Consider the following 12,838-nt stretch of genomic DNA (forward strand, 5'->3'; position numbering starts at 1 on the left):
TATGAAAAGGTTTCCTGGATAGTGAGCTCTTGGGGAAACATTTTTACTCCACAGTTTGAAAAGCTGGATGTGATCAAGAATTTTAAATTACTCCTCCAATGACCTCCTGTTCAGGTTCCTAATGTCCACCATTTATCAATAACAGTTCAAGCAAACCCTGAAATCCATACATTATGTGCATTATGCTGCAGACTTAGACATATATAATTTGTTCAGGTCACCAGGTCAAAGACTTGGAACGCTGTCTTTAACAGCTTTGTGGGAACACCTACACTAAATGGAATGCAATGGTCCAAGGAGGAGGCAGTTCACCATCACTTTCTCACAGCTAACTAGGAATGGGCAAGAAGCGTGAGCCCAGCTAACAACACACACGTCCTGAATGCAAATATAAAAAGGAAATAAACAGTCTCTGGAAATGTTGAGGTCTCTTGCTGCACACTTCAATGTTGACATTCCTAAGTCGATAGTACAGCATCTTGGTACACTCTTATCTGCAAGTACCTGGTAAGGAGTAGCACAATTGATTCTCAAGATGAAATAAACAAACAGGTGACCTTCAGCTTTAGTGTCCAGAAATAATGAGTATTCAATGACTGGCTGCTTCTTCAGAAAGAGGATGGGTGAGGGAAAGTGCAGACTACAGAAAAGTTTCCCTCTCACCATGGCAAGACAGCAGAATACTACCGTTACAAGCCATTGAGGTGAAGGTAAACAACCCTTTAGTCTACTAATGTGAATGTTTCTACTCATGATTATTTCAAAGAAATTCATCAAAAATTTCAGTGTTGGTGTTGAAGCTGAATTATATTCAGTACTGTAGTAACTCCTGATCATAAATAAATATTTCCAGTTCCATTTCTGCATGTAGATATATGGTATTGTACTTTCCAAGTTACTTTATATGCGACTTTCTCCAATGTCTCATCTCACAGGCAACTAATGACTTGGAACTTCAGTGATTTTTTAATAAATGTACTTCCACTCACTCCAGACTATGCCCAGATCACAAAAAGAACTTTACACAACTTGCCATAAAATCAGTGTACAGTAGTTTTTATATCTAGCTAAATGAAGACTTCCAAATTGCAGGCAACATTCAAAATTACAAACTGCATCAAAATGAGAAATTGCATACTATCAATAATTTTTTCAACTAAAATCTTCTGAATGAACATTGTTGAAAAACAGGGAACATTAATTTTCCACCTGAAAGCAGTTCAACACTGAGTATGTTATGAAACTATAAACTAATAACTTCAAAATGAAATGTGTATTTTGCAAAACTGAGAGCAGAAATAAAAACTGAAGCCAATTGTTTCCCCTGAATCTAAACCCTTTATCAGAAATTCAATTACCTGAGTGCGGATGGATATTGTTCCATCTGTTGCTTCCACTGTCAAGTTGTAATTTGATTTCTGTTCTGCATCAAGTGGTCTCGCAACAATGATGGTTCCACTACCTTTGTCCACATCAAATCGGCTGTCATAGTTGCCACCTGGTTTTAAGAATATGGAAAGGCAAATATAACAAAAGGAAACAGATTCTGTTCTGCTATCCGATTGCATGCAAATAAAAATTGGTCTTGCTTCACTGGACATGCAAAAACAGAAAAGGAGTGTTGAGCCTTATAGAATGGGACTTCAATAGGAAAAATAAAACTTCTATTTATATATTACAGATGTTTAGAGAAATGGAAAATGCTTGGTTTAAACACTGGTTCAACAGGCTCCAACTCACACAGCCTCCCAACCTCAAAACATATTCACCATTTATCTTTGCTGGGTCCCAATTCTTGAATTCCCAATCACACAAACTGCCATAAGGCAGTTGACAATACATCAGAGCAATTACAGATGGGAAATAAACATGATTGATACCCATCTCCCATCACCAACTTTTAATAAAAAATTATTAAATTGTCAAAACTGAATGAGGAAAGACAGCATATATTTTGAAATTTATTAATTAAAAAGGGACCAAGTAGTCTTCCTGATTTTCATTCTCTCACAAAAACAAAAATTAAATAACATTTTTAAAAAAAATCAAATTCTTATGAATTTTATCAGAATTTGGAAATTTGTTTTTCAAAATTTGAAGAAAATTTCAATTCATTCACAAAATCAAATTATTAACTATGATAGACAACAGCTATTCATCCCTCTCACAAATTACTAATGCACCATCGGAAATTGCGCAGCAAACAGAAGCATGGCGAAATCTGCCTCCGCATTGCAAAATTACCACGGTGAGCAAAACATCAAGTTCAATTATGGGCTTTTGGGACAGATGATTCTCTTCCAGTAAAATCTTTAACAGATATATCAAATGATAAAAAAAAAGCAACTGTTGAAGAAATCTCATGTTACCATAACATATTAAGCTGCAAAGTACTCTAGATATTAGCAATTTCGATTGCTGAGTGAAAAAAAGGTGACTCTTTCAGTAGGAATTCAGTTAGTTTGACAAAACTGCGACAAAAAGTTGGCACACATCAAAATAGGTTTTGCATTTCAAATGTTTACATATGTATTTCAATCCCAAATACTGGCATAAGTAGTTCCAATATTAAATGTTGAAATTAAATGCATGCTTCATGAATTACAATTTGTGAACAACTAGTATAAGCTATGAGAGTCTAAAAGTTGCTTAATGGACTAACATATAATTTTCCCGTCTTATTCAGAGACTACAAAGAAACTTGAAACAGGCTCAAATAGAGAATTCATTCATCTTAAGTTAATTTTCGTTGTATCATTTGTGTCAACATGTAAATTTACATCTTTGACCATCCATTTCTGATTTTACAGAGGGTGTTTGCAGAGTTTTGCAAGCTATCCACTAAACTAAATATTCAACATCATTGACAGAAACCAATTCGAAGTGCGCAAAATCATTTCTGAACCAAATCAGAAAATATTCATTCAATAACTGCTCATTATAACAAGCCTGAAACAACTGGCTCAAAGTGTGAAAGAAAGTTATGCTTGCTACTTATGTAATAGAAGAGAATAGCACTCCTACAGTAAAACACATTTCAAGACCTGCTCTTCATAAAATGAAGGGACTTTCTAACTGAGGTATGCATGTTAATACACTCCAGCACTCTTAGGGAATTGATGTGCAACATCAGATAAGAGTTTTAATGAGCTCGCCTGGCATGTTCTGCTAGTCAATCAGATTATGATTGGTGTTGAGCTTTGGATCAATCAAATGCTTTGGCTCCACATCCCTCAATACTCTCACATAATAAAAATGTCAACCCTGAATAATAAAAATGTCAACTGAGCCAATGCTCAAATTGTGAGAGCAGAGAGTTCATTTGTGAGGAAACACTGTTTAGCTTTCTTTGACATTACGGCTTCTCTTGCATCCCCTCACTAGAAAGATTATTCTTTATATCCTATTGAATTCTTTTATCATTTGAAGGTGCTAGTTTGACCACCCCGCAAGCATTTCAATTCAAAATCTGAGACAAAACAAAATGGTATTTTGAAAATTACTTTTGTGAATTTTGTTAATGGGATTTACTGAAGTACATTCAACTAATACGTATAGGAATATAACAGTCTTAAATTTAAAACATTGGTATTAATTATTAATTACCGTTTATTACATAACTCTTGGTATTGGCTTGGCAGCAATCAGTGGGAGTTCCAAATCCTCAAAAGAATTTGTACTGAACTGTAGAAAACTTTGATATGATTGCTTTATGCTGAATAAGTTCATTTTAGCCTTTCCAATGTCAATACTTTGTCTCTCTCTGGTAAATATTCATGAGTCTATAAGTAAGTACATTTCCCTTAATTAATTGCTAATTTTCAAGATTGGCTACTCTCTAACACTCCATTTTTAAGACAACTGAAGACAGAAATTCCAAATCATAACCAACCAAAATTTTTATAACTCTAGCTTTCACTAGAAATATTTTCTACCATCCACTCTTAAAAGCAAAAAAGGTAGTTGGTTATTTCAATCATTGGCAGATAGCATTTAAATAGCAGCATGTTGTATATCTATTCCAACTTTAGCACATGGTAGACTTTAGCACATTTTGGAAGATGAAGTTACATAAACAAACTTTGTAGTGCTGTAAAATATACTGTTTATAGTTCCCAATCACATTGCTACTAATCTTTTGGCAAATATATTAGTGGGAATTGGTTCAATTCAAAATTCTTATACATTATGGTGAACCTCAAAACGAACATTAAGATATCAGCAATCAAAACAAATTTAGTTTGCAAATTTATTAATAACTTCACTCTTAAAGGCCATGGAGATATGGCATTCTAAGTACCTAATTAAAATGCTGAAACTACAGAGTAGCCCAACTTTAATTGCTTCAGAAGTCTTAAAACTCTAAACTGAATTATAGGACTTAAAATATCTGACCAATCCAACACCACAGAAGTGGTATGGCACAGAAGGAGGCCATTCAGGCCTTCATGCCTGAACCAGCTCATTATATGGGCATCATAATCCAGTGCTAACCTCCTGACTTTTCCCATACCCTTGCATATTACTTTTCCTAAATAATATCCAATGCCCTCTTGAATGCCTCAGTTGAATACCAAGCTTCCAAATAAAGTTCCATTCTTCCAAATACCGGAAGAAACATCAAAGCAGCGCTTCTCAGGAGGCTCCAATAGCACTGATGATGTTCCCTAGCCAGGGAACGAAACGTTTGCAGCAAAAACTTCCAGCTCGGCGAACAGAACCACAACAACGGACACCCGAGCTACAAATCTTCAACCAGACTTTAAAGTTCCATTAACTTTACTCAGTATCAAGTCTTCTTCACTTTACCTTTGCTTCATTTGCACAACACTTCAAACCTATACTCTTATTCTTGCTCCTTTACAAGCTGGACAAATTTCTCCCTAACTGCTCTATCCAGCCCACTGATGATTTTGAAAACCTCAATTAAATCTCAGCCTTCTTCTCTCCAATGAGAACAGTCCCAACTTCAAGCTTTCCTCGTAATTAAGTTCCACATCCAAAGGACCATTCTTGCAAACCGGTTCCACATTCTGTCCAATACATTCGCATTCTTCCCATAATATGGTACCCAGAGCTGTACACAACATTCCAGTTGAGGTCTGATCTCTTTTCTCCTGCATTCTGCGCACCTTTTAATAAAGTTAATGACGCTGTATGATTAGATTAGATTCCATACAGTGTGAAAACAGGCCCTTCGGCCCAAAAAGTCCACACCGACCCTCCAAAGAGTAATCCACCCAGACCCATTTCCCGCTGACTAGTGCGCCTAACACTGTGGGCAATTTAGCATGGTCAATTCACCTGACCTGCACATCTTTGGATTGTGGGAGGAAACCGGAGCACCAGAAGGAAACCAACACAGACACTGGGAGAATGTGCAAACTCCACACTGACAGTCGCCTGATGCTGAAATCGAACCTGAGTCCCTGGCGCTATGAGGCAGCAGTTGTATGCTTTAATACTATTCTTTCTATCCAGTTTCAGCGACCTGTGCACACATACACCCAAATACCTTTGCTCCTGCACTCTGCTCAGAACTGTACTCTCAATTTTCTATTATCTTTCAATGTTCTTCTCATGAAAATGCATCACCTCACATAATTAAATGCCTTAAACAGAATTTATTTTTATTTGTTAATTATTTTGAACTGAAACACTGCATATATATGGAACCAATGCGATCTAAATTGAGCTGAGAAAGAAAACATACTGTGCCTCATAATTAAATTTGTCATTGTATTATATAAAAATGTTGGTTTGCTCTCATTTTGTGTCCAACTTTCTCTCTCTTTAGGAAACAGAAGTGTTGGAAGGATTAATAAATTGATCATTTTTAATATTTAAATACATTGGAATTGAGGACATGAAAGCAGTTTTGCAAAAAATGAATTAACAAATTAGATTAAAGGACATATCAATGGAGAAAACAGCAGCAGACACTGAACAGGATATTTTTGAAACATTAAATGGATACATTCTAACAAGAAAAGTCCCATCATTTGTCGCAAACTAGAAATGTTATAGAATATTAAACTAAAAGGAAAAACATTATAGTGCAAAAATGGTGGCAGGTCAGAAGATTGGACAGAATATTAAAAAAACAGAAAGCAGAAACCAAAGGAAGGAACATAACAATCACCACAGTAATAGTATAGAGCAAATTGTTGAAGCTGCAGACTGACAAGTCAAAGTCATAGAAGTCTTGAGTTCTGAGGACTTTGTCTTAAAAAAAACTTGAAAGAAGTGGTTGGTGAGATAGTTTGTTTTTTTTAATTCCCTACAGTGTGGAAACAGGCTAGTTGATTCAATGGCTTTACTTTTCCCAAACTCCCTTGATTGGGGAGGGTTCTACTAGGTTGGAGGTTAGAAAATGCAACTCCTTTGTTCAAAAAAAAGATAGAAAGAAAGAAAATATGGGACAGTTAGCTTAACAACAGTCATAGGAAAAATGTTAGAATTATTAAAGAAGCTATAACAGAACTTTGGTACAAGTTCAAAACAATCAGGGCCAGCCAACATGGTGTTGTGAAAGGGAAATCTTGTTTGACCAATGCATTGGAGTTGAGGTGGTTACATGTTGTAAATAAAAGGGATCCATTAGATTTATTGCACTAAGATTTCCAAAAGACATTTGGTACGGTGTAACAAAGGTTATTTAGTAAGTAAAAGCTCATGGTGTACCGAATAGCATACTGGCATGGATAGAAAATTGGCTGGCCAATAAGCAGACAACAAGCACAAAGGAGTCTTTCTTGACAAGGTGGGGGCAAGGTATAATGATTGATGTGCACAGCTAACTTTTTTAGGATTTCAACTGTTCATACATTTGTGGGGAAGAATTAAGGAGGCTACTAAAATGTATAGATTGGTAAAGGCAGCATCTGTGGAGAGAGAGAGCAAGCTAACATTTTAAGTCTAGATGCCTATCAGAGCTACCTCACCCACTGTGATTTCCAGCATTTTTTGTTTCCAGTAAAGATTACAAGACAAATGTGCAAGAATGTGAGAAGTGAAGTATAATGTGCAAAAATGTAAAAATGTTCATTTTAGTAGGAGGAAAATGAAAGAACCATTACCTAAATAAAGAAAGATAAGCTCTGAATGCAATGGAATCTGGAAGTCCTCTTGTGATTCATGCATAAGATTAGTTTGCAGGAACAGCAAAGAAAGCTAATGTAATGTTATCATTTATTGTGAGGTAAACTGAATACGGCAGTAGGGAAGTTAGACTTCAGTTACACAGGCAGTAGTGAGACTGAATCTGCTGGACTGTGCTCAGTATTGGTTTACCTTATTTAAGGATGCAAATGGATTGGAAGCCAGTTCAAAGATTTACAATCCCAATATATAAAGCAAGAGCAAGAAACAGAATTAATGTTTTGAGCCCGGTATGAAAAGCATGAAGACTCACACTGGATTTGAAACACACTCTCTTGCTTTCTCTACCTTGAGGTCCTCCAGCACTTTCAGTTTTTATTTCAGATCTCTAGTGTCTCAATACTTTGCTTTTACATGGAATAAGATAATTGTTTTGAGGAAAAATTGGACAGATTAAACTTGTATCCACTGGACTTTAGAAGAGTAAAAGGTGACTTGACTGAAACATACAATATCCTGAGGTGTCCTCATATGCTACACATGGAGAGAATATCTCCTCTTATGAAAAAAACCTTGAATTAGGGGTCAATTTTTAACAATCAAAGGTTGACCATTTAAAGCAGCGCACAGGGTCATGAGCCTTTGGAACACTGCCTCAAAAGGTGGTGGAAGCAGAAGTCTTGAATACTTTTAAAACAGAGACAGCTCAATTTTTGTAAAGTAAGGGGCAAATGGTAATCAAGAATTAGTATAACTTCAAAACTGCATTCCCAATTAGATAGCCATAACCTGACTGAATCTGCTTCTCTATTCAATGGCAGATTCATCTACTCTCAGTTCTTCGGTTTTTTTTAGATTAAATTCCCTACAGTGTGGAAACAGGCCCTTCGGCCAAACAAGTCCACACCGACCCACCGAAGAACCACCCACCCAGACCCATTCCCCAACATTCAACCCTGACTAATGCACCTAACACTGTGGGCATGACCAATTCACCTAACCTGCACATCTTTGGGCTGTGGGAGGAAACCCACGCAGACACGGGGGGTGTGTGCAAACTTCACACAAATAGTCGCCCAAGGCTGGAATCGAACCTGGGTCCCTAGCACTGTGAGGCAGCAGTGCTAACCACTGAGCCACGTACCACCCCTGTTGCATGTTCAACTAGGACTACGATATGCAGACAAAAGTCAGTCTTCACTTTAAAGTTTTATGTTCTGCTTTGATGTATGTATTTCGAATAGGTGTTCCTCTGTTCACAGTTATACCATAAATCTGTGCAAGTGTGTGTTGTAATTGCTCCTTTTCATGAGCGAGTGCAGCTGCACACAACCGAGAAGGAAGGAAGAAATTACAATAAGTGTGTATAGAGACACTCTCCATCATAGATAGTGAACAATGAAATAAAAAAATACATGACAGATATTATGCACAGATGCAGGTTTTTCTTGAATATATAGACAGATTCATACATAGACTTAGCAAAAGAGAACAATGGTGTTTAACGTAAAAGCTGCAGTGTATGTAACCACTGGCAATACAAAAGGCTAAACTTGCTAATCTTTCTTATAGAAACACAAGTTGCTTAGACATTTTTGGCTTAGTCATTTGTAATATTCATAATTTTCACTGTTAAAAGTAATGAATAGTTCTCATAACATGGTATCAAAGTACAATTATGAGATGTCAGCAGATACCTTCTGCTGTACAGTTCAGGTCACAAGCCATCTGAAAGATATAAAACATTTCTGTCGCTTGTTTGTCACCTTACAGAGCCAGAAACAGTCGAAGACAGAAAAGGCAGCAAGGATAGAAAAGAAAAGAAATTAGATTAGTTCATTAGAATCCAGTTAAAAGGCGAGATACACAACAAAAGAAATCCATTCGAAGGTTAATTTTGTAATCCAACAATCCTGATGGGCAGCAGAATTCACAGACAATGTGTTCCATGACTTTTTGTTGTTCTTTAAGAGGAATAAATTAAAAATCTTAGGCTGCACACCTGTGCCTTCCCTTACAATGCCACTTCCTGCTGGGAGTGTCAGATTTCAGATTCACTGTTTTCCAATTTTTACTCAATTTACATGAACATATTTCTACTAAGAAGGCTAATCCCTTGGTGAGACATAATCAACAATTCTAAAAAAAAAATTTAAAAAGACAATTAGATATAATTAAATTCTAAAAATAAATAGATGCAATCTTAATTTCTTTTTCTATTCCCTGGTCTTAGGTATTTTGATGTTACTGAACAAGTTAGTTATCTGGTAGAGGAAGATCACAAAAGGACGAATTAAATTACACATATGTATTAGAAATTTTGATTGACCAAATATATAGTTTGCTTAAGCACAGAATTCAAAAAATATTAAATAATCAAAGGGGCAAAAAAAGGGAGAAAAACTACACACAATTATCATTAGAGAAAATGTATTTGGGAAACTAAAAGGACTAAAGGCTGATAAGCCCCCAGGATCTGGCAGGTTGCAGCCTAGGACGTTAAAGGAAGTAGCTACAGAGACAGGGAATGCACAGATCTCTTCAAAAAGTCCTTAGAATGTGGAAAAGTCCTCAATGATTGGAAAATTTCCGAAGTAACACATTTATCCAAGAAAGGACGGAAACAAATAAAGACAAATTGCAGGCCAGTTAATTTGACAAATATCACATGGAAGGTGCAGGTATATATTATAAAGGATGTAACAGCAGAAGATTTACAAATACATATGATCAAGCAGAGTCAGTATGGCTTCATGAAGGGGTAGCACCGTGTCTCAGTGGTCAGCACTGCTGCCTCACAGCACTAGGGACTGGGTTTGATTCCACCCTCAGGAGACTCTCTGTATGGAGTTTGCACATTCTCTCAGTGACTGCGTGGGTTTCCTCCCACAATCCAAGGATGTGCAGGTGACGTGGATTGCCCATGCTAAACAGCCATAGCGTCCAGGGATGTGCAAGCTAGGTGGATTAGCCTACAGGAATAGGGTGGGGTATGGGTCTGGATGGGATGCTCTTCAGAAGGTCAGTATGGACTTAATGGGTCGAAGAGCTTGCTATCACACTGTCAGGATTCTCTGATCCTAGAAAATGTTGCTTTACAATGTTATTGCAATTCTTCGAGGATAGACAAGAGGGAGGAGACAGGCGCAATATATTTGGATTTCCAAAAGGCATTCAATAAGGCCTCACACACAAGTCTGCGTGTAAGAACCTATGGCATTGGGGGTAGCATGCTAGTATGAACAGGAGATTGGCTAATTAATTGAAGACAGAGTTAGGATAACAGGTACCCTTTCAGGAAAGTAACCTGTAACTAGTGGGAGTGACATAATGTTCACAACTATTCACACTGTACATTGTGGTTTGCAATGAGGGAAGTGAATGTACTATTTCCACATTTGTGGATGACACAAAAATAGTTGGAAAGTGTTGAGGAGGAAGAAGAACAAAGGAGATGAATAATTTTTAAATGGACAAAGATTGCAAAGAACTGCAGCTCAAGGATTTTGGAGTCCTTGTTAATGATTAAGAAAGCTAGCTCAGTAAATGGAGCGCTTGCCTTTACTTCAAAAGGAAGAGAATATAAAAATGGGAAATTTTGCTAAAATTGTAAAAGGCACCAGTCAGATCACACCTTGCATAGTGTGAATAGATTTGTTCCCTTTATAAACTGGCACTGGGGGCAGTCCAGAGAAGGCTCATCAGGCTGATCTGGAGTATGGATGGCTTTTCCAATGAGAGACTGAGCCTCTACTCATTGCAGTAAGAGTAGAGGAATATGATATTACAAGCATGAGAAGAACAACGGGAGACCTCATTAAAACATACAAGATTCTTAGGAGGCTTGACAGGAAGGATGCTGAAAGGATATTTTTCTGTGTAGAAGAGTCTAGATCAAAAGGCATAATCCCTAAGTAAAAAGGGTTACCCAGTTGGAATAGAGGAGGGATTTCCTCTCTCCACGGGTAGAGTGTCCATGGAATTCTTTAACACACTGGTATCAAGGCTGGGTTAAGTATATTCTTTACTGAGTTAGAAAAATTTTAATCAGTAAGAAGTCATGGGAGAAAAAAAATGCAGGAAAGTGCAGTTGAGGATTTTCGTATCAGCCATGATCTCTTTAAATGGCAGAGTAGATTCCAGTGGGCAGAATGGCCCAGTTCTACTCTACACCTTAATTGCTCTGTTGTCAATATTATGAATTCAATTCAATATCACATTGAAGATAAATTCAGTAAATTATATGTACATCCTGCAAATTATCTTTGTAAATCTGTAATTTGGGTCAGATACGTGGGGACGTTTGTTGTTTGAGATATTTAAGTATTCACTTTCTGATTTAAGTATTTTTATGCATTTAATAACCTATTAATAGTCAGCGATTCCAGCAGGGAGAAGACATTCTTCAGTTTAAAGATAAAGCAATGCAGTGGCACCATTTGTTTATGAATACTCAATATAGATGCAGGGACTAGGGTGGGTCAAGGTCTCATGGGCTAAAATGGTTGATCTTGTTCAGAAAGTAGCTAAGACATTACAGAAAGCCTCTGTGCCTCTTGATTTGGGGAGTAAACATAAATCAAGTTTTCTGCTCTTGATTAACATCCAGTGAATTTTGTGAAGGTGCCATGAGGACACATTGCTAGTAAAATCAACACTTGTTGCTCTGCCATAAAGGTAGAGATTTAAAGATACTTTAGGGACATTTAAGCAACTCTTGGATAGGAAATTGAAGAGTATGTAGGTTAGTTTGATCTTAGAGTAGAATAAAAGGTCGGCACAACATCAAGGGCCAAAGGGCCTGTACATTTTGTGCTGTAATATTCTATGTTCTATCCCTAATTGCCCTATGATCTGAATGGCTTGCTACACCATATCAAAGGTAGTTATAACAGTTAACCACATTGCTATGGATCAGGAGCAACAAAAAAATGACAAATGACAAAAAAATGGCATAATGCATTGCCTAAAGCAAATTAGTGAACAAAATTTTCTTTGCCATTATTAAATGGGTTTTGATCACCATTACTAAGGCTAGTTTTATTTTCCAGATTTGTTAACGGAATTCATATTCTGTAAATCATTAGGATGGGATTTGAATCCTGGCCATCTGATGACAGGATCAGTCTCATCATCTTGCCCCACGCAATTTTATCAAATTTGGAGAGAATTTCATGACACAGGGCTCGCTTGATTTCCACTATCCACTTAAGGTTAAAAGTTGAGAATGAGTTTGAAAACAATTTACTATCAATTAATTAAACTTGCTCAATTGCAAGTGTACCCCAGAGGGGAGCTGACATATTCAAACGTAAATGAGCAGGGACAAAAATGACAAGGAGCAAGACAGCTATACCCAACAGAACAAAACTAAACATTTCAAAGTAGCCAATTCAGTAAGGTCTGTGTTTTGGAAATCATTATGACTCAACTATTCAGAAAGCTCCACATTTCTTACCAATAATGTCAAACCAGAGGGTAGTTCTGACAGGTTCAACAGCAATAACTCCAACCATGTGAGTAACTGGATCACTCTCCATGACACTAAAGGAAAATGAAGGTTCTTCAAAATGCCATGGCACAGTCGATGGCTTGGGTTTCACAATCCATTCAATATGCAGCCGAGTTGTAGATGATTTCTGAGGGCGACCATTATCCACAGCTTTTATCTGTGGGAAAAAAAACAATAATTTTAACTTTAAATCACAATGCATATCACCAAAAAGGAACCATCATT

The 12,838-nt window shown here is 36.9% G+C and overlaps 1 protein-coding gene across 5 annotated transcripts in view; it reads right to left on the bottom strand.

Annotated features, from left to right (window-relative positions):
- The window catches only part of fat1a (FAT atypical cadherin 1a), a 202,425-nt gene that overhangs the window by 77,415 nt on the left and 112,172 nt on the right, over positions 1–12,838 (bottom strand). For all 5 annotated transcript variants that reach the window (XM_060823915.1, XM_060823906.1, XM_060823897.1 and 2 more), the window contains exons 6-7: positions 12,560–12,770; positions 1,359–1,498 (exon numbers count right to left, since the gene is read on the bottom strand). In XM_060823915.1, the coding sequence (XP_060679898.1) occupies positions 1,359–1,498; positions 12,560–12,770 (351 nt within the window). The remainder of the gene's footprint in view (positions 1–1,358; positions 1,499–12,559; positions 12,771–12,838) is intronic.

The sequence above is a fragment of the Hemiscyllium ocellatum genome, chromosome 1 (assembly GCF_020745735.1).
Source record: "Hemiscyllium ocellatum isolate sHemOce1 chromosome 1, sHemOce1.pat.X.cur, whole genome shotgun sequence".
In the NCBI taxonomy this organism is placed as follows: Eukaryota; Metazoa; Chordata; class Chondrichthyes; order Orectolobiformes; family Hemiscylliidae; genus Hemiscyllium; species Hemiscyllium ocellatum.